The sequence below is a fragment of the Xenopus tropicalis genome, chromosome 4, assembly GCF_000004195.4.
Source record: "Xenopus tropicalis strain Nigerian chromosome 4, UCB_Xtro_10.0, whole genome shotgun sequence".
Taxonomy (NCBI): Eukaryota; Metazoa; Chordata; class Amphibia; order Anura; family Pipidae; genus Xenopus; species Xenopus tropicalis.
In genome coordinates this window covers 135,036,799-135,059,663 of record NC_030680.2, presented here as the reverse complement: position 1 = coordinate 135,059,663, position 22,865 = coordinate 135,036,799, and the positions used below count along the sequence as shown (strand labels likewise).

Below are 22,865 nucleotides of genomic sequence, written 5' to 3'. Positions count from 1 at the left end.
ATACTAAATCCAGGAAAGAAGAGGTTAAGACCAGCCGTTGAGAAGCAACATAACATTATAACCGCATGTGTATAATAGCTTCCATACAATTCCAATAAACACGTCATGCCACCTTGTTATTGTCTTCTTTTTGCTGATATTTTATGGACTGACATGCATTGACCTTGCACTTAACACCTTATTAAGGCTGGGGGGTCCCTGGCTGATCACGACATAAGGGATTAACCTGATTAAAGGGATATACCGTAGAGTGGGGGTATTGGCTGGACTTCAAGCTGCTAATAAAAGTCATTCCAAACTCCTTTCACGCAGACATACTGGGTTTTTATTACTCTAGAAATACCAGGAAATGTTCAGTTGTTCAAGGTGGCCATAAAGAATTTCCTTGCTGTGTCACAAAAACCGCCACAAGCTGGTGCTGCAAAAGGCACGGTGGGTGTAGGAAAGATACAGCAAAGCCTTACAGTATGTTATAACGAAATGAAAAGTAAAGGTGAGGGTACCTGGTGTCCCAAGGCTTTTTCTTGCCACTTAGTGCATAATTTACAGTATCTTGGCTCAGAGAAAGAACCCAGTAGCCCCCACTGGAGAACATCATGTCTCTCAACTGTTCTTCATTAACTCAAGGATTTTTTTTCCCCCTCCCAACGTTTACATGGCAGAACCAGCTCTTCCCTCTGAAGGTGGAAAGCAGAAAGCCAAGTCAAAATCGTCCAAAAGTCCGAGGCGGGCATCTCATGTTACGACGGGGGCCGGTGGGACAGTGACAAGTATAATCAAGAGCTGATTATGGCTGTGAAAACACAAGGTGAACATGAGAAGGGCACAGGGTAGGGTCACTTCATCCAGAGCTTGTGCCCTTTTCACTCATTGTTTCTGTGATACAGGTGGAAGTATGGAAAAGGCCACCTCTCAGATACAGGAAAATAGTGTATTCCTAGAAATTCAGGCAGACCCTGCTCATGATATGTGGAGGCACAGGCATGCGGTCAGACTTCAATTCTTTAATGCTGTAAACCCTTGAACACCAACTGTGGCCCATTAGCGGCCAGGCAAACTGGGGGGCCTCTGGCTGCCTAATTACACTACAACTCCCAACATCCAGCACCACCAAATGCTGCAGACAGGGTTTGGTTTGTCTGAAGGGTGCTGGTTTGATATCATGTTCATATCACCTATAATTTGGAAGTGTTGACACAAGGAACATTTGATTCCCGGCACAATCTGCGCTGAAAAATGCAAAGATGGGACTTTCTCATTTACAGTCTTCTGATAAATGAAAGGAAACTCAGGGCAGGAAACATGACATTCACATGGATTCATTATCACGTGGTTTTGTGGGGGTGATTTAGCAATGGTTGAGTTTGATTTTTCGTCATGATTCGAGATTCTTGGAAAATTCGAATTAAGGTGCAAAAACGTGAATGCCTGATATTTCTTAAGTGCAAAAAATCTGAAAACTTGAATGTAAAACTTTGCCATCTAAAAAGCTTGTGAGTTTATATAGAAGTCAATGGGAGCTGTGTAGGCTATGTCAAGCGATATTTATAAGATTTTTGTCGAGTTTTTTTGAATTACTAAACTCAAAAATTCAAAGTATTCAAGTTTTTTTATTCTAATGAATTTTCTATATAAATAAATATGCAAGAATTCAGTTTTTTTTAATTAGAAAAACCACTCCCAAATTCACAAACTTGAAAACTGATAAACAAGCCCATTAATTGTAAGGCTTGTTTAACAACAATTGAGTTCAATTATTTCCAAGTGCAGACACTTATCCCATACCTGTACCAAGTACAGGGTGAAGGAATGTAAGGAAGCCCTGGAATTAATACCTGTTATGGGGTTGGTGTTACTAACGTTAGGTTCATGGCACAGGGAATGTATTCTGCCCCAGTAGCCACTACTGTTATTTATAAAAATGGAAACTATTGTCACAACTGGTGGTTCCAATGCAGACAGCAGACACAAGTGGATTCCATGAACACAAACAGGTTTCTTTGGCAAGATCTGGAAACTTCTATGTGTTCTATGTTGGGAGCGGGAGGGAACCTGCCCCCTGGACTGACAATACAGTGAGTATGAACCTGCCCCCTGGAGTGACAATAGTGAGTGGGAACCTGCCCCCCTGGACTGACAATACAGTGAGTATGAACCTGCCCCCTGGAGTGACAATAGTGAGTGGGAACCTGCCCCCCTGGACTGACAATACAGTGAGGATGAACCTGCCCCCTGGAGTGACAATAGTGAGTGGGAACCTGCCCCCCTGGACTGACAATGCAGTGAGTATGAACCTGCCCCCCGGAGTGACAATAGTGAGTGGGAACCTGCCCCCCTGGACTGACAATACAGTGAGGATGAACCTGCCCCCTGGAGTGACAATAGTGAGTGGGAACCTGCCCCCCTGGACTGACAATACAGTGAGGATGAACCTGCCCCCTGGGGTGACAATATTGAGTGGGAACCTGCCCCCCTGGACTGACAATACAGTGAGTATGAACCTGCCCCCCGGAGTGACAATAGTGAGTCGGAACCTGCCCCCCCTGGACTGACAATACAGTGAGGATGAACCTGCCCCCTGGAGTGACAATAGTGAGTGGGAACCTGCCCCCCTGGACTGACAATGCAGTGAGTATGAACCTGCCCCCCGGAGTGACAATAGTGAGTGGGAACCTGCCCCCCTGGACTGACAATACAGTGAGGATGAACCTGCCCCCTGGAGTGACAATAGTGAGTGGGAACCTGCCCCCCTGGACTGACAATACAGTGAGGATGAACCTGCCCCCTGGAGTGACAATAGTGAGTGGGAACCTGCCCCCCTGGACTGACAATACAGTGAGGATGAACCTGCCCCCTGGAGTGACAATAGTGAGTGGGAACCTGCCCCCCTGGACTGACAATACAGTGACTAGGAATCCCCTGGGATGACAGTGGAACATACATACTTTTATTCCCTTCCAAATCCATCTGATCTTAATATGTTAAATTATCCGTAATAAGATTTCCAGTACAAGATCAGCAGTACCCAGCTAAACAATGTAAACAGGAGGTTAACAGACAAATATTCACAATTCCTATATAATGATAATATTTAATCTCTAAAGTCTTATAGACTATACAGACTTATAGACTTCAATCACTAATCAGGTTATTATACATATGGTTGTCTCTCATAACCTGATTGCTAATTGAATATTTATCCAATGGGTTGATAGAATGCAATCAAAAATGTCAAATCTGATGAACACATGGGCAAAAAGAAGAGGGTTATATAGATCAGCATATAGCACCTAATAGCCTTCTGTTATGAATGATACAATTATAATATATATATATATATATATATATATATATATATATATATATATATATATATATATATTATTATAATACATATATATATGTATTGATTGAATAAATATTTTTGATTTATTTTTTGCATATACATATATAAAAATGACAAAAGCTGTGGCAGTCCAGTTTTTGTTCGGCTACAATATCCAGCGAGCCTCCACGTCAGGGGATTGTGGGAGTCTCAGTTCCAATACAGTTGGAGGGAGGAAGGTTGGATGTCCCTGGGATAAAGGGCATATCCCTTATATTCACTTCCCCTCGTACCATTTAGCTCAGTAGAAGGCAGCAGTTAGGACTCACTAGCACAAGTCTCTGGCTCCATCTGCTGTCGAACTGCCTGAAGACTGAATCTCATTCCCACGCCCCGCGTTTATGGTCTGTCCCTTTGCAGCACACAAACAGCTACGCAGTCGGCAGCCCTTCCAGCATAAAGATTTTTAAATCAATGTTTTTCCACACATCTATGTAAATGGGCTTGTATCAAGCATAAGCCATATGTCTAACAGTTCATAAAGTGACCACAAAATACCCCAAATTGAAAAGCAGCGATCGGTTGTGATAATCTTCAGTATTATTATAAAAACATTCATTTTACATCTGGCCAAGAAATAACTTTTACTTCTCTCAAAAACAGCAGTTCTGTCATGGAAGCCCCCACACCACCATAAACCCTGCACCATGTTATTCCTTTTCCACTGCCTGCTCGCGGCCCCCGCAACTAAATCCCCCCACAGGGCAAAAAGCGATTTTAAGGTGGCAGAGCCCACCAGGTTTTCTCCCAATATCCCTCAGGCCCAGTCCAATGCTGATCAAGAAGTAAATCTATTCCTCCAGTTATTAGGCCTCATAACCCAGTGTTGGAAAAATAAAAACCCTTTTTAAAATTAAATTTTAGCTGTGTTCTTTTTATTTGGTTAAAGAACTAAATATTCATTCACTTCTAATGCTCTAATATTATTCTAAGGATCATTATCCCTTCAGATTCTGAGCTCTATTGAGCACAGCCCTCCTTATACTGTAGTTTTATATATAACCTGCATGTTAGATGCAGAAACCCTTCCTTTGTACAGCGTTGGGAGAATATGCCAGCGCTTTATAAATACCCATTAATGATGATAATATTCTGTACAGGTATCGGACCCCTTATCTGGAAAAATGGTTTGCTTTTTCTCTGTAATAATAAAACAGCACCTTGTACTTGATCCCAACTAAGATATAATTACCCCTTATTGGGGGCAGAACAGCCCTATTGGGTTTATTTAATGGTTAAATGATTCCCTTTTCTCTGTAATAATAAAACAGTACCTGTACTTGATCCCAACTAAGATATAATTACCCCTTATTGGGGCAGAACAGCCCTATTGGGTTTATTTAATGGTTAAATGATTCCCTTTTCTCTGTAATAATAAAACAGTACCTGTACTTGATCCCGACTAAGATATAATTACCCCTTATTGGGGGCAGAACAGCCCTATTGGGTTTATTTAATGGTTAAATGATTCCCTTTTCTCTGTAATAATAAAACAGTACCTGTACTTGATCCCAACTAAGATATAATTACCCCTTATTGGGGGCAGAACAGCCCTATTGGGTTTATTTAATGGTTAAATGATTCCCTTTTCTCTGTAATAATAAAACAGTACCTGTACTTGATCCCGACTAAGATATAATTACCCCTTATTGGGGGCAGAACAGCCCTATTGGGTTTATTTAATGGTTAAATGATTCCCTTTTCTCTGTAATAATAAAACAGTACCTGTACTTGATCCCAACTAAGATATAATTACCCCTTATTGGGGGCAGAACAGCCCTATTGGGTTTATTTCATGGTTAAATGATTCCATTTTCTCTGTAATAATAAAACAGTATCTGTACTTGATCCCAACTTAGATATAATTACCCCTTATTGGGGGCAGAACAGTCCTATTGGGTTTATTTAATGGTTAAATGATTCCCTTTTCTCTGTAATAATAAAACAGTACCTTGTACTTGATCCCAACTAATATATAATTAATCCTTATTGGAGCCAAAACAATCCTCTTGGGTTTAATTACTGTTTAAATAATTTTTTTAGAAGACTTAAGGTAGGAGATCTGAATTATGGAAAGACCCCTTATCTGGGAAAACCCCATGTCCCAAACATTCTGGATAATGGGTCCCATACATGTATAAAAATCAAATGTATTTCATTCATTTTTAATGCACTGCTTCAAAATAAAAAAAAATGTCTGACATAACAAAAGGGGTGCAACTCAGCAGAGGGAACAGTGAGCTGATGTTCTTAAGCGCATGGACATGTCGGTTTACTTTTAGTAAATCTCCTAGAGTAAGATAAACAAGAGGTTCTTCCCAGCAGCTTGGCGCAGGCTAACAGAGCAGCGTCCCTATAAGCAAACACCCAAACCTCCTCTGCTGTGAATGAGAGAATAAAAAAATAAGCAACGTGGCTTTATTTACTAACTGTCTGGCCTTCAATATGGAGACATGGCAACTAATGCACTAATAATCTAAGGCTGTTCCTCCTGAACTCTCTAGGCAGAGGTGCAGTGAATCTGCATGATTTTCTGAGTTTTCGGTGGCTGATTTCCGACTGAACGTCCTCTGTGATTTTGTTATACCAGACGCACGCAGGGAGTAGCCGGGATATGGAATTCCATATTCTCTCAGGTTTAACGTGGCTCAATAATGGGCTGAAACACCCAAGCGTGATTGCTGCATTGGGTTTTTCTATTTCACATTTATTGCATCCAAATATGCCCTTAGATCTGAAGTGCCGCTCACAGAAACGGCTCCAGAAAGGCTCTGTTTAAAGGGAAACTTAGCGATTTATTTTCTAAATGTCTTTGTTTAATGACTTTTATTTCTATTTTTTTTATTATTATTGAGCTGATCCTGAGCAGAAAAATGAGGGGCGTCAACATGATTGCCTTAGAATATCCATAATATATCTATTTACCTATTATGCTCCCTCTATGTTTCCTCTAGCTCATAACAAGATTAGAGATACAGGTATGAGATCCGTTATCCGGAAAGCTTGTTTGGCTTTAAATTGTATGTAAACCCTAGTTATGATTCAAGTGTATACAGGTATGGGATCTGTTATCTGGACACCTGTCATCCAGAAAGTTCCAAATTATGGGATGATCATCTCCCATACAGTCCATTTTAATAAAATATAATTCAATATTTTAAAAACCATTTCCTTTTTCTCTGTAATAACAAAACAGCACCTTGTACTTGATCCTAACTAAGATATAATTACCCCTTATTGGGGGCAGAACAGCCCTATTGGGTTTATTTAATGGTTAAAAGATTGCCTTTTCTCTGTAATAATAAAACAGTACCTGTACTTGATCCCGACTAAGATATAATTACCCCTTACTGGGGGCAGAACAGCCCTATTGGGTTTATTTAATGGTTAAATGATTCCCTTTTCTCTGTAATAATAAAACAGTACCTGTACTTGATCCCAACTAAGATATAATTACCCCTTATTGGAGGCAAAACAGCCCTATTGGGTTTATTTAATGGTTAAATGATTCCCTTTTCTCTGTAATAATAAAACAGGACCTGTACTTGATCGCAACTAAGATATAATTACCCCTTATTGGGGGCAGAACAATCCTATAGGGTTTATTTAATGATTAAATGATTTTTAGCAGACTTAAAACTGTGATCAATGTCCTGGACATTCTGGATAACAGGTCCTATACCTGTATTTTATTTGTGTAGTACTACTGTATACACAGGCACAGCACTTTTTTACAACACAGCAATAGTATAAACAGCGGACAAACACTGCAAGAAATACAAATAAATATACAAAGTTGCAAAAATTAAGGGCCACACGGTTAGAGACACAGGAGTTCCCTTGTCCTATAAAGCTTACAGCTTAAGTGCAAATATTTATGGAATACATGTTGCATTCACAGTGATGATTTAGAAAATGCTCTTGGCTTATATATAGATTTTTTTTTTTGCACAGAACCCACAAAAATTTACAGGAAAAACTATTAAAAATGAGTTCTCTTTCTGCTCCATTAATTAGCTGGCTTCTGCGGCAGTCAGAACTAACAGTGCGGCAAATAGAAAGGGACAGAGATACAGTTTTTAGTTGCAATTACAATCCAAGTAACATTAAAATCATGAAGAATGTATATATATATATATACATATTACAAATATTCTATCATTTTAGGTGGATATACGCTGTAAGGGTGGCATGGTGGTGCGATGGTTACTACTGGTTTGCAACACTGGTGACTGGAGTGCTATATACATGGAATATATGCTTGCGTGGGTTTTCTCCAGGTCCAGACTGGCAATCTGTAGGTTTTGGCAAATGTCTAGTTGAAATGCCAGGGCCTATTCTGAATCCCAGCCCAGATTTGGGAAACATGCCGGCAGCATAATCAGCTTGTTCTTTGGCTTACCTTTGTGCGTCTGCGGCAAAGAAACCCACTGCAAGCTTAGTTGAGGCAGGGACGGATGGTAATGAGTGATATGTCCTCGTATATAAATTATCATCTCTGGTGACATTTATATATTGCTGGTGACAAAGGTGCTTATTTATTCATACAGGATATTCTAAATGGAGTGAATATTTGTCATTAAGAGGAAAAATGTCACACAACACAACTGGGACGTGCACACACGGGCTGGAGAATGATGTTACTATCACACAATAACACAGCGGGTCACTGTAACCATTTCAATTAAATTTTACATTTTCTCCCAATTATTACATTTTGGAAAAAATTCCACAGAACAAACAGTTTATGCACATTTGCTGCAAAATCCAGGGGGGTTATGTGTATAATATAAGAGATATCTAACCATAATGGGATGTTTAGCTTTACATACCTTCAAATTAGCATTTAGTATAGCATACGTTTGCTTATTCTTAGCAACTTTGCAATTGGTACTTTTATTTTATCATGTTTTATGGCCTAGTATAAAATTAAAAAATGCAATCTGCTTGCTGGGGTCACTGACCCTGGCAACCAAAAAAAAATGGTTGTCAGCGAAGCTACTTTTTGTTATAGCTTTTTTTTTTAATTGCACATATATTTCTATAGGTCTCTGATGAATCCAACCGGGATCCAAAATTATTCGGGTACATATTGGCCCAACAACCCGACTGCAAATTAAACTGAAAGCTGGGGAGATGGGGAAATAATTTTAGAACTATTTAAAAAAAAAAAAAAAAAAATCATCAGGGGAAAAAAAAAAGAAAAACATGAAGACCAAGAATAGGACTGACTTATAACTGAAAGAATTCAGAATCTTTAAAAAATTAAAAAAAGCCCAACTGCAAATGGACTCGGAATTCCACTCTTCAGAGACCTCCAAAGGGAGCGCTGTCCCTTTAATGAGTGTGAGGGGGATCAGCATGTTTGCTATTTCACAATGCAGAAGGGAACTTGCAGACTTCTCTTATTCAAACCAGCAGTGACCAAGACGGAGTCCCTGAAAGTTCACATCCCATCAAAACCACACGGGCTGAAGCACAGGGACGTATGGTTTGTATTAGTGATCCTGTGTTTGACTTTTTCGCCTCTGGCTGTCTTCCCTCCTCCTCCTCCTCCTTCGCTCCCCCATTCCCATTCACTCTCCTGCTTACCTTTTCATCCTGTGCTCATACAACCACCCAAACTCTAAGCTGCCTGTGTCCTATCCACTTTGTGGTCCCGGAGCTTGTAAAACTCATGACCTTCTATCCTGTGTTAATACAGAAACATGTTCAAACACATGCATGCAAGCAAGGCTTAAATTATGGGAGATGGAGTAATACCCTGCGCTCAGCCCCAGTGCTGGCAGTCAAAAGGTACAGAGCAGATAATACGGTAAATACAGATAAAAATACAGTACAGGTGTAGGATCTGTTATACGCAAACCTATTATCCAGAAAGCTCCGAATTACAGGAAGGACGTCTCCCATAGACTCCATTTCAATTAAATAATTAAAGGTCTCTAAAACGATTTCCTTTATCTCTGTTTTCCGGATAAGGGGTCTTTTCGTAATTCAGATCTCCTACCTTAAGTCTGCTAATAAAATTATTTAAACAGTAATTAAACCCAATAGGATTGTTTTTCCTTCAGTAACGGTTAATTATATCTTAGTTGGGATCAAGTACAGGTTCTGTTTTATTATTACAGAGAAAAGGGAATCATTTAACCATTAAATAAACCCAATAGGGCTGTTCTGCCCCCAATAAGGGGTAATTATATCTTAGTTGGGATCAAGTACAGGTACTGTTTTATTATTACAGAGAAAAGGGAATCATTTAACCATTAAATAAACCCAATAGGGCTGTTCTGCCCCAATAAGGGGTAATTATATCTTAGTTGGGATCAAGTACAGGTACTGTTTTATTATTACAGAGAAAAGGGAATCATTTAACCATTAAATAAACCCAATAGGGCTGTTCTGCCCCAATAAGGGGTAATTATATCTTAGTTGGGATCAAGTACAGGTACTGTTTTATTATTACAGAGAAAAGGGAATCATTTAACCATTAAATAAACCCAATAGGGCTGTTCTGCCCCAATAAGGGGTAATTATATCTTAGTTGGGATCAAGTACAGGTACTGTTTTATTATTACAGAGAAAAGGGAATCATTTAACCATGAAATAAACCCAATAGGACTGTTCTGCCCCCAATAAGGGGTAATTATATCTTAGTTGGGAGATCAAGTACAGGTACTGTTTTATTATTACAGAGAAAAAAGAAACCATTTTTAAAAATGTGAATTATTTGATTAAAATGGAGTCTATGGGACATGGCCTTTCCGTATTTCAGAATTTTCTGGATAATAGGTTTCCGGATAAGGGGTCCGATACCTGTAATAATACAACACGACCTTGTAGTGATGTGCGGATTGGGAGAAACTTGTCCCGCACCCAACCTTAAACCGCCTGCTCCCAGCCTAAACCCAACCCGACCTGCCTTCTACCATGTATTTATAGACCTGCGCCCTCCGTGCAATGACAATAGGGTTAGGCAAACGCCAATGAATTCAGAAGCCGGAAGACGAAGGCCAGTAGTGTTAGGTTGAGGGTGGGGAGAGCTGAACCCGAACCTGCCAGCGGTGTGCCTAGGTTGGCCTAAACCCGCCCAACCCATGGGTATCAAGCCAGCCTGCACATCACTAGTACCTTGCACTTTATCCCTACTAATCTATAATAAACCCTTAATGGAGGTAAAAACAAGAATGTGAAGTTATTTATTAAAACAGCCTTTTTTTAAAAAAAAAAAAAACCACAAAGGAAAAAGACGCAGAAAAATCATGAAAAAAAAATATCTAATTTTAGATCATGTCTTTGCCACCCCAATTACACTGCAATTCCAGGGAAAAAATAATGCACTGCAAGACAATTGCAATTAAATTGCTCACTGCACTGGCGGCGTATACAAGCCCTATTTGGTACGGATTCTGTCTGTTCCCCACTACACCAAGCGTCACTGGGAGGCCCAATTATCAACTTTTGGATTTTTGTCATTTTAGAAGGTTTTTGAATCCACAACTAAACGCATTTCAACAAATGTCAGTCATTTATCAAAACATCCAAATTGAAAAAGCACAATCAAAAAAAGACACAGAAAAAAATGTGACTTTTCAGTATTGTCGCTCAAAAGCCAGAATAAAAAAAAACTCTCAACAGGTTTTAGATGGTGTGTTTATGCCACATAATACATTTATAAAAAAAATCCCATTTCTTTTCTGGCAGATGCATTTGACCAAGTAACTGGCAACCAACATGACTAAGCAACCATCATGCAGTTCCATCACATGGCAGAGGATCACTGTATTATTATTATTATTATTATTATTATTATTAACATTTATTTATAAAGCGCCAACATATTCCGCAGGGCTGTACAATAAGTGGGTTTCATACCTTTGACATACATATAACATAAAGCAATCAATAACCGATACAGCTGTAATGTGAAAATCTCACCAGGCAATACTTTCCAGTGGTACAAATGGGTGGTCATTGGTCAGAAGTCAAAAGGTTTTCTCCCTTGCCCTATGAATGGGCACTTCAGCCCACTGTACCACCAATGGTTACATATTAATAATAATAATATCTGATCCCTATATTAAAGGAATTTTACGACCATGTGTAGAGCTGAATAGTCGTGGAAGCTGCAATCGTGTTCAGAGCTGCAGATCGCTGCACCAAAATCATAAAAGTTGGATTCGGCCTAACACCAAACCCTCAACAAAAGCTTCTACCAAATACCGAACCAAATCTGTACTAAAACATGAATATTCAAATTGGCGAAAAAATGCATCAGTTGTGAACCAAAAATTATCACTTTCAGGGTTTAGTTTGACTGAACACTTAGGATTTGGTTTATTCAGAATCCTGTGAAAAGTGTTAGCATTTGCCCAAATCCCAATCTAACCCTGGATTCATTGTATCATCCATAGAAAAAGGTCACCTAAAAATATACCATACCCACCCCGTAAAGGAATTTAGGGGCACGTAGAATTTAGGTCAATATGCAGCTAGTGGCTGCACACAGGGTTAACTTAGTATTTCCAATGATTTCATGGTTGTGATGCCCCGGATATTATCCCATGCATTTGAAAGGGCAAATGGCACCTTTCTTGTGGAATGATCTGATGCCACGATGTTCCTAGATAAAGCTTCTGGTCGTATCTCAATCGCACAATACAAAGGAGGGAGCGAGACTCAACTTCTTCCTCCATATCCTTTGCCATAGACAGACAATCAATCTTTCAAAATGTGCCTATCATTTGCGATTCTATCTGATCGTATCTGTCTTTCATGTCCGGAAAAGCCTACAATAGCCCATTCTTCGCGGGGCTTTATTTTAGTTTTTGGTGAATGCTGCAACAACCTCTCACTTATTTGTTAATGGCATGAAGAAGAAAAAAACGTTCCCATGAGTTCATCTCTCAGATCAGACCAATCATCCCAGTTCCAAGAGATGAGAGGAGCTGGACAGAACTTTTGAGCCTAATTGATTAGAATTTCAGGATACTGGTGTTTTCTTATGTCTCTGGTAGAGCTTGGCCTTAGAATTCCACATCAGTGACAAAGTCTTCCAATAAGCTAATACAAAATGACTATTTCTTGCCCCCAGTTTTTATTGGGAAAGGATAAATTGTCATTTTTACCTTACTGAGCCCTTTGGTTTGCCCCTGAATGTAGATTGTATAGACTGAGTTTTTCTTTATTTCTATATCAAATTATTTCTGTATCTAAATCAAAGCAGTTTTGATATTGGAATAACATAGATGAGTAAGTAGTTACTATTCAGTTGAGAAACAGCCATTTGGGGTTTTGACCCGGACTGCCTGGTTTTTGGAGGGGCTGTCTGGGTCAGAACTGCCTGCCCAGTTCTCCAAATAAGGAAATCTGGACAGATTGATGCAGCGATCGACCAATTGCAGGACGGCACATAATAGTCTAGCTTAGTGCATGTAGGTAAAATGTTACTGTCATTGTACAATTTTTTTTAGTTATCTTCCCATTTAGACCATTTGCAATTCATATTCCAGTTTTTCAAGCAAATTACTGCCTGGTTACTAGGATAAATAATACCCTAGCAACCAGATACCTGCTGAAATACCAAACTGGAGAGCTGCTGAACAAAACACTTAGGGGCAGATTTACTAATGCACGAACGGACCGAAAGCGTCCGAACGCGTTTTTTCATAATCATCGGTATTTTTGCTACTTTTTTGTCGCCGTCGTGACTTTTTCGTATTTTGCGCAATTTTTTCGTCGTCGTTACGACTTTATCGTATATTTTCCGTGACTTTTCCAGCGCCGTTGCGAAAAAATCGAATTGGTTTTTCAGCCGTTTACAATTGCTGAATACGAAAAAATCGAGACGTGACGAAAAAGTCACGCAAAATACGATAAAGTCGCGACGGCAACGAAAAAATTGCGCAAAATACGGAAAAAACGCGACGGCGCCGAAAAAGTCGCAAAATTTTCATTTCCAATCCGATTTTTTCCCATTTGGGATTCGGATTCGTGGATTAGTAAATGTGCCCCTTAATGATGGAAAAACTTCAAATAATAAAAAATCAAAACCAGTTGCAAGTCATCTCAGAATATCTATGTATACGTCATATTAAAAGTTAATTTAAGGTAGGTAAACTACCCCTTTGATAATTATTACTAATACCTGTAGGAACCAGCTAATGACATTGGTATAGGAGCTGCCCACTGCGCGGCTGGGAATTCTACATCATAGAACCAAGGAAAGAATACAAAAAAACACCAAATATTTATTATGCAATTTAATATGCAAGTCCCTACAAATTAGCACGGTCCCAGCATTGGGTTAGAAGACTCGGAGGCACCCGGTACAAACCGCAGCGACCTTTCCCCATATTGGTTCATTCGGTCAAGAATGTCAGAATCAATTAGCAGAAGCTGAGAATCTGAGAGTTGATTCCTTTAAAACACGTGGCCTCTTGTTTTCTTTCATTTTTAAAAAGTGGTGTCCCGGTTCCCAGTGGAACCCTCCTGTCAATCACAACCCTAAAAACGTCTGGCAAGTGTCAGGGTCACATGGAGTTAAGTGTGAAATGTGCTTCCATTCAAGTGCGAACAGCAGGCACTTATTTGCATGTATTCAGTATATATATAGGGAGGGGCTCAGGGGCTTTACAGCCACTTTAAAGGGGTGGTTCACCTTTAAGTTAACTTTTAGTATGTTATAGAACTGTCTATTCTACGCACATTTTCAACTGGTCGTCATTATTTATTTCTTACAGTTTTTGATCCTTCTGCCTTTTTCTTCTAACTCTTTGCAGATTTCAAATGGGGGTCACTGACCCCGGCAGCCAAAAAAAACTATTGCTCAGTGAGGCTACAGTTTTATTTTTACTTTTAATAACTTGTTTCAGATCCTCTCCTATTACTATACAGGTATGGGATCCCTTCTCCGGAAACCCATTATCCAGAAAGCTCCGAATTACGGAAAGCCCGTTTCCTATAGACTCCATTTTAATAAAATAATATAGAATTTTAAAACTGATTTCCTTTTTCTCTGTAGTAATAAAACAGTACCTTGTACTTGATCCCAACTAAGATATAATTACCCCTTATTGGGGGCAGAACAGCCCTATTGGGTTTATTTAATGGTTAAATTATTCCCATTTCTCTGTAATAATAAAACAGTACCTGTACTTGATCCCAACTAAGATATAATTACCCCTTATTGGGGGCAGAACAGCCCTATTGGGTTTATTTCATGGTTAAATGATTCCCTTTTCTCTGTAATAATAAAACAGTACCTGCACTTGATCCCAACTAAGATATAATTACCCCTTATTGGGGGCAGAACAGCCCTATTGGGTTTATTTCATGGTTAAATGATTCCCTTTTCTCTGTAATAATAAAACAGTACCTGTACTTGATCCCAACTAAGATATAATTACCCCTTATTGGGGACAGAACAGTCCTATTGGGTTTATTTAATGGTTAAATGATTCCCTTTTCTCTGTAATAATAAAACAGTACCTGTACTTGATCCCAACTAAGATATAATTACCCCTTATTGGGAGCAGAACAGCCCTATTGGGTTTATTTAATGGTTAAATGATTCCCTTTTCTCTGTAATAATAAAACAGTACCTGTACTTGATCCCAACTAAGATATAATTACCCCTTATTGGGGGCAGAACAGCCCTATTGGGTTTATTTAATGGTTAAATGATTCCCTTTTCTCTGTAATAATAAAACAGTACCTTGTACTTGATCCCAACTAAGATATAATTAATCCTTATTGGATGCAAAACAATCCTATTGGGTTTAAATAATGTTTTATTGATTTTTTAGTAGACTTAAGGTATGCAGATCCAAATTACGGAAAGATCCCTTATCCGGAATACTCTTGGTAACAGGTCCTATACCTGTACCAGCTTCTCATTAAAACCACTCCATGGTTGCTAAGGTCATTTGGACGCTAGCAACCAGATAGCTGCTGAAATTTCACACTTCAGAGCTGCTGAACAAAAAGTGAAATAACTAAAAACTACAAATAAAAAAAAAAATGAAGACCAATTGCAAATTGTCTCAGAATATTACTCTCTACATCATAAGAAAATTCTCTGTAATGTGGTCGATGAACAAATAGCGAAATGGCAGAGTATGCCAAGCAAGTCTGCATTCTGTACTTGCAAGACAGAGGGAAAAAAAGATTTATATAATTCTGTATTATAAGTAAAGTTTATTTTGCTTAACTAACATGATAAAAGGGGAGTTGGAGTTATTTATAAAGGTGGCAGGTCCCATTAAATGATAAGAAAATAAAGGGAACACAAAAAAGCAGAGAATTAGAAGAAGAACTAAAGGTAAAATCACAGAGGGTGCCAATATGTTAGACACCCCATTGATAAATGATTGTAATTGCTAATCTGCTACACCAGGTTGGCGCTCTTCAGTTCTAGGCCAAATACCTCTTGTCCCTTTCCAGAACTAAGAGCAAGACAGGGAGTGACCATAGAGTAATATTTTTCCCCTAACTGCCACCCCTCCCCCCCCACCCCCCACCACCACCAGCTGCCTATTCTGACTTCCCCTAGTTCCAGGCCTTTTTCTTAAAAAGAAATGCACCAGCCCAGGGCACTTTCTGCTAAATGATGAGCCAACATATTCTTACATCATTCATTGTGCCACCCCGTAGCGCCATCTCTGCTAATTTATGTACTGCATAAGCACCCAGGGCCACAGGGGATGCCTGGGAACATCACAGGAAATATCACGCACAGGGAAATACTCCAGGAGAGAAGCATAGATCGAGGTAACAAATTGGCAACCCCCAGTGATTTAAACTTTTGTTCTCCCTTCAGAAAAAAAGAGATGGGACAAAATATTGGCAAAAAAGCACCAAATGTGAGAGAGAGAGAGAAAGTATAGTATGTCGGTAGGCTTGCCACCCAGCCAGTATATTACCAGCCATCAATGTAATAATATGTACCAGTAAATGTTTTCTAAGTCTCATTCTGAATCCACCCCATCTCCTCTCCTGGCCTGTGTCATCACCACCCGCCCCTTCAGGTACTGACTGGAAATATGTATTGGCAAAGGTGGCTAGCCTAAATATGAGAGCATACAGAAAATAAATCAGAAAGCACAGAATTTAAGAAGGTACATAATGCGAAAGAGAAAGAACCCCATGCAAGCGATAACATAGAGAATGTAAAAGGGAAAGTATTAAATGTGCAAAACAAAAAAAGAGAGAAAAAATACCAAATGCCAAAAAAACAAAACACCAACTGCAAAAAAGAAAGCACAAAATGGGAAAGGGAATGCACAGACCGATTAAGTAAAAGTACAAAATGGGGAAGGCAAAGCACTGAATGAGAAAGTAAAAGTAGAAAAAAAGAAAGGGAAAGCACAGAATGAGAAAGTAAAAGTACAAAAAAAGAAAGGGAAAGCACAGAATGAGAAAGTAAAAGTACAAAACAAGAAAGGGAAAAAAGAAATAAAACATGACACTACATAGACATTACACAAAGGTTGAAAACTAAATGAAAGGGGCAATACTTTGTTTTTGTTTGTATTTTATTCTTTTCTTTCTTCTTTCCTTCCTTTATATACTGTTTAAAACCTTACTATTTCGATGTGTATAAAGATGTGACACAAATGACTAACCGTAAATGCATATGCTTTATCTGTAAAGAAATTGTATACACTTTGTACCACGAAATAAAAACCTTGAATACAAAAAAAAAAAAACAAGAAAGGGAAAGCACATAATGAAAAAGTAAAAGTACAAAACAAGAAAGGGAAAGCACAGAATGAGAAAGTAAAAGTACAAAACAAGAAAGGGAAAGCACAGAATGAGAAAGTAAAAGTACAAAACAAGAAAGGGAAAGCACAGAATGAGAAAGTAAAAGTACAAAACAAGAAAGGGAAAGCACAGAATGAGAAAGTAAAAGTACAAAACAAGAAAGGGAAAGCACAGAATGAAAAAGTAAAAGTACAAAGTAAAAGTACAAAACGAGAAAGGGAAAGCACAGAATGAGAAAGTAAAAGCACAAAACAAGAAAGGGAAAGCACAGAATGAAAAAGTAAAAGTACAAAGTAAAAGTACAAATCGAGAAAGGGAAAGCAGAGAACGACATAGGAACACACAGGAGCACAGAACAGGAAAGGGAAACCAGAATGGAAAAGCACAGAATAAAATATACTAGTCTAATGCCTGTCCATGTGACAAATGTGATTGCACCATAGTTTCTGAGAACTACCCAGCAATGCTTTGTCGAAAGGAGAAACCATAAATGTAGGGATTTGAAGGGTGCTGAACATGGTTGTGCCATCTGTCTGGGTACAGGCCGCCTACCTATTTGACAAATAACACTGTTGGCATTGGAGTGTAAATATTTTGCAATGCAGAGTGCCGTCATGCATTTCTCATTCAAGCAAATGAGTTTCTGGGTGCTTCTTTATTGGCTGAAATAAACCAGCAGGGAATACACCCCCTGTGCCATAGCCCTAAGCTGCAGCCAAACTGGCACAATTTGTTAATTCACTGTTGCACTTAGTCTTACCTTTAACGCTGGTATCTCTACGTTGTCATTAAGGCTGATGGATCCTGAGAGTATTGTGCCGGTCATCACCGTACCCTGACCCTTGATGGAGAAACAGTGGTCAACAGCCATGAGGAAGGGGCCCTGGGGGTCTCTTTGAGGCAGGTAGGTATGAGACATCAATAGCTATATTTTAAGAGAAAGAGACATTAGAAAGAAGCAGTATAATTATAAAAGTAATACTAAAACAGTACCTTGTACCTGATGCCAACTAAGATATACAGTATCTAAGGCAAAACAATCCTACTGGGTTTATTTAATGCTTAAATAATTTTTTACTACACTTAGGGGCACATTTACTAACCCACGAACGGGCCGAATGCGTCCGATTGCGTTTTTTTCGTAATGATCGGTAATTTTGCGATTTTTTTCGTATCTTTTGCGATTTTTTCGTATCTTTTGCGATTTTTTCGGCGTCTTTACGATTTTTGCGTAAAAACGCTAGTTTTTCGTAGCCATTACGAAAGTTGCGCAAAGTCGCGAGTTTTTCGTAGCGTTAAAACTTGTGCCTTTTAAGTGTTAACGCTACGAAAAAATTGCGACTTTGCGCAACTTTCGTAATGGCTACGAAAAACTCGCGTTTTTACGCAAAAATCGTAAAGACGCAGAAAAAATACGAAAAAATCTCAAAATTACCGAAAAAGTCGCAAAATGTTCGTTTCCAATCGGAATTTTTCCAATTCGGATTCGAAATCGTGTCTTAGTAAATCAGCCCCCTAAGGTATGGAGATCCATACTGTAGAAAGATGTATGTATGTATGTATATCTTTATTTATAAAGCGCTACTTATGTACGCAGCGCTGTACAGTAGAATTCATTAATACAGACGGGGTTAAAGATAATGGATAAATACAAAAGATAATGGATAAATACAAAGTACAACAATAAATACAATAAATACAAGGTGCAGTTGGAATAAGAGTCAGAAACACAAGATGAAGGAGGTCCCTGCCCCGTAGAGCTTACAATCTATATGGGAGGGTAACTAACAGACACAAATGGGCAAATATAAGTGCTGTAGGTCACAGTGGGTGACATTACAGTATAAGTGCCAGTTTCCAGATCAGGTGCTGGGTGAGTGCTCCAAAAGGTAGTCTTTAAGTTTAGTTTTAAAAAGACTGAGGGAGGATTCTCTCCGGAGGACATCAGGGAGGGAATTCCAAATATAAGGGGCAGCAAGGCAGAAGGGTTTAAGGCGGGAAACAGCAGTAATAGCGGGGGGCGCAACCAAACGATTGCTCTGCGAGGAACGAAGGAGTCGAAAGATCCATTATCTGCAAAACCCCAGGTCCCGAGCATTCTGGATAACAGGTCTCATACCTGTATGTTAGAGAATGGCAAATTTATAGCAATTTTTGAAATGGTCTAGTTTTTTTTTTTTATATATAATTTTCCAAATTTCCTTTCCTGACTTTAAGTTTTCAAAAGTGGGGGGTCACTGACCCCAGCAGCTACTGCTCTTTGAGGCTACAATTTCACTGTTATTGTTACTTTTTATTACTTATCTTTTTATTCGGGCTCTCTACTATTCAAATTAAAGTTTCTCATTCATACCACAAACCACTGCCTGGTAGCTTGGGTAATTTAAACCCTAGCAACCATATAGCTGCTAAAATCTCATATTGGGGAGTTGCTGAATATAAAGTCCCACTAGGAATATAACCACAGAGGACACAGAGGGCAATGTCTCTGCAAACACACTAAGCTGTGCACAGAAATCTGCTGGCGCTTCACTTGTCCTTTAACAGTGGATTTCTTGTTTACCTCATTGGGGGGTCACTGACCCTAGCAGCCAAAAAACTATTGCTTTGTGAGGCTACAAATGTATTGCTATTATTACTTTTTATTTCTTATCATCTAATTTGGGCCCTGTTCAATTCTGCTTTCAGTCAGTCATTCAAAACTCTGCTTAGTTGCTAGTGTATATTTGACCCTAGCAACCAGATAGTCTCTGAAATTCTAAAGTTGAAGCTATTGGAAAAAAACGTTAAAGAATTAAAAAATAAACGACCAGTTGCAAATCTTTAGAATATAACTGCTGAATAAGGGCTAAACTGTTCCTGCAATAAGTTTGCTCTTATAGACTATTTTAAACTCTACTTATAAACTGGGTCTCCTTCCCATTTAATAAACGTATCCAACAAAAACGCCACTGTGTGTGCGCACTGGATATAACAAGCGCGTGTCGCCATGCGATAAGCCTGTTTTTATCCGAGTGATACTATTCTATGCCGCTGTATAGATACATATATTTGGCACAACAAAATACAGATCCCTTGTATTATTACAAAGCGTTGAAGTCGTTACATCAGCAGAAAAGAAATTGAAATGCGGTTTTATGAAAGAGGATTCAATATCAAAGCTTCGGGGAAAAAAAACTGCAGCGAGGGCCTTTTTTCTGAAGTGTACTCATTGTTTCAAGTGCAATTGGGAGAAAGCGCAGAAAGTTTTTCTGTAGGAATTCCTGTGCACAATGCCTGCGGGGGGGCGACGCACGTTTCCGCAATCAGGATGTGAGATCTGAGATTCTTAACCGAAAACTGAATAAAATAAATAAATATTGGAATTTTTGTTGTTGTGGGAGACAGGGAGCAAGGGGCATGGCAGCAGATACACTCTGACTCTGGGATCTCATTGGCCTATCTGGCTACCCAAAGCACAAAGGTACCTTTAAGAGTAGCTTGGATGATTCCTTGGACAAGCATAATATCCTAGGCTATCTTTATAAAATCTACAGTATCTATAGAAAGGTCCGAATTACAGAAAGGCCATCTCCCATAGACTCCATTATAAGAAAATAATAATCATTTTTAAGAAGTATTTCCTTTTTCTCTGTACTTGATCCCAACTAAGATATAATTAATCCTTATTGGAGGCAAAACAATCCTATTGGGTTTAAATGATGTTTAAATTATTTTTTAATAGACTTAAGGTATGGAGGTCCAAATTAAGGAAAGATTCCTTATCCAGAAACCCCCAGGTCCCGAGCATTCTGGATAACGGGTCCTATACCTGTACAGGTATTAGTGTATATAGTTTATATATGCGAGTGTATGGATGGGTCTATATATGCATGTGTGTGTTTATAGATATAAAGGGGTAATTTGAAATGTGTTGGGCTTAATGGACTTTTTACTCTGTGCCTATGTGAGTTTAAAATAAAATAGGGATTTATTACAGTGTAAAGGCAATTAACTTTTTCTCTCTGCAGGTGGATGGAAAATTTTTTATCAAATAATGAACTCTAATATTCACCCACTGATAAAAATGGGCTTCCAAAAATCTCATAGGAATGAATAGAACGTAGGTCAATTCTAATGTATTAAGCTTAACTCACATTTTAATAAATCTGTCCCTAAGGGGCACATTTATTAATGCATGAACGCTCCGAATGCGACTTTTTCATACTGAGCGTATTTTCTGCGACATTTTTGTATCTTTACGCAACTTTTTCGTACCTTTGCGACAAAATTTGTGCGGCAAAACCGTATTGTCGCGCCGAGTATGAAAGTTTTGGATTCATTCAAGCTTCAGTATCATGACTTTCCTTGGGCCAGGTTGGAGCTGCAGAGTGCTATTGAGTCCTAGATACTCACGCTGAACTCAAACCATTGGGGATGGAAAGAACCTAAAAATCATTTGTGCTTCTTTCTTCCTAGTATTTCTAAGAAAGAGTTAAGTGAGGTCATCAAAATAAAATGTGCAAAATATCTGCTTCACATGTCACCGCTTGAGCAACTCCCCCTTCCCCAACACTTAGGGGCACATTCATTAAAGTACGACAGGTCCGATTACAAAAAATTTGTATTTGTTCTAAAATTTACAACTTTTGAATATTTTCATTAATTTGCGCAACTTTTTCATACTTTGCAACAATTTGCGCAACAAAATCATATTTGTCGCAACAAGTACCAAAGTTTCGGATTCATTCAGGCTTCGGTATCGTGACTTTCCTTGGGCCAGGTTGGAGCTGCAGAGTGCCATTGAGCCCTATGGGAGACTTTCCTTGGGCCGGGTTGGAGCTGCAGAGTGCCATTGAGCCCTATGGGAGACTTTCCTTGGGCCGGGTTGGAGCTGCAGAGTGCCATTGAGCCCTATGGGAGGCTTTCCTTGGGCCAGGTTGGAGCTGCAGAGTGCCATTGAGCCCTATGGGAGACTTTCCTTGGGCCAGGTTGGAGCTGCAGAGTGCCATTGAGCCCTATGGGAGGCTTTCCTTGGGCCGGGTTGGAGCTGCAGAGTGCCATTGAGCCCTATGGGAGACTTTCCTTGGGCCGGGTTGGAGCTGCAGAGTGCCATTGAGCCCTATTGGAGACTTTCCTTGGGCCGGGTTGGAGCTGCAGAGTGCCATTGAGCCCTATGGGAGACTTTCCTTGGGCCGGGTTGGAGCTGCAGAGTGCTATTGAGTCCTATGGGAGAATTTCCTTGGGCCAGGTTGGAGCTGCAGAGTGCCATTGAGCCCTATGGGAGACTTTCCTTGGGCCGGGTTGGAGCTGCAGAGTGCCATTGAGCCCTATGGGAGACTTTCCTTGGGCCGGGTTGGAGCTGCAGAGTGCCATTGAGCCCTATGGGAGGCTTTCCTTGGGCCGGGTTGGAGCTGCAGAGTGCCATTGAGCCCTATGGGAGACTTTCCTTGGGCCAGGTTGGAGCTTCAGAGTGCCATTGAGCCCTATGGGAGACTTTCCTTGGGCCAGGTTGGAGCTGCAGAGTGCTATTGAGCCCTATGGGAGGCTTCCAAAATCATGCACAGAAGGTTCAAAGTCGGAAAGATTTTCCCGCTGCTTACAATCGATCGGATACGAAAATTTTGTGACTTTCAGATCGCCAATACGATATTATCGTGACTTTTCCAATTTTTTTCGTAAGCATTTTCGTGATATTTGCGATCATCAGAAATTATCGTATCCAATCCAAATTTTTTAC

The 22,865-nt window shown here is 39.5% G+C and overlaps 1 protein-coding gene across 2 annotated transcripts in view; it reads right to left on the bottom strand.

Moving 5' to 3' along the window:
* Positions 1–22,865, bottom strand: part of eefsec (eukaryotic elongation factor, selenocysteine-tRNA-specific) — a 186,416-nt gene that overhangs the window by 123,422 nt on the left and 40,129 nt on the right. For both annotated transcript variants that reach the window (XM_031901177.1, XM_002933081.5), the window contains exon 4: positions 17,907–18,071. In XM_031901177.1, the coding sequence (XP_031757037.1) occupies positions 17,907–18,071 (165 nt within the window). The remainder of the gene's footprint in view (positions 1–17,906; positions 18,072–22,865) is intronic.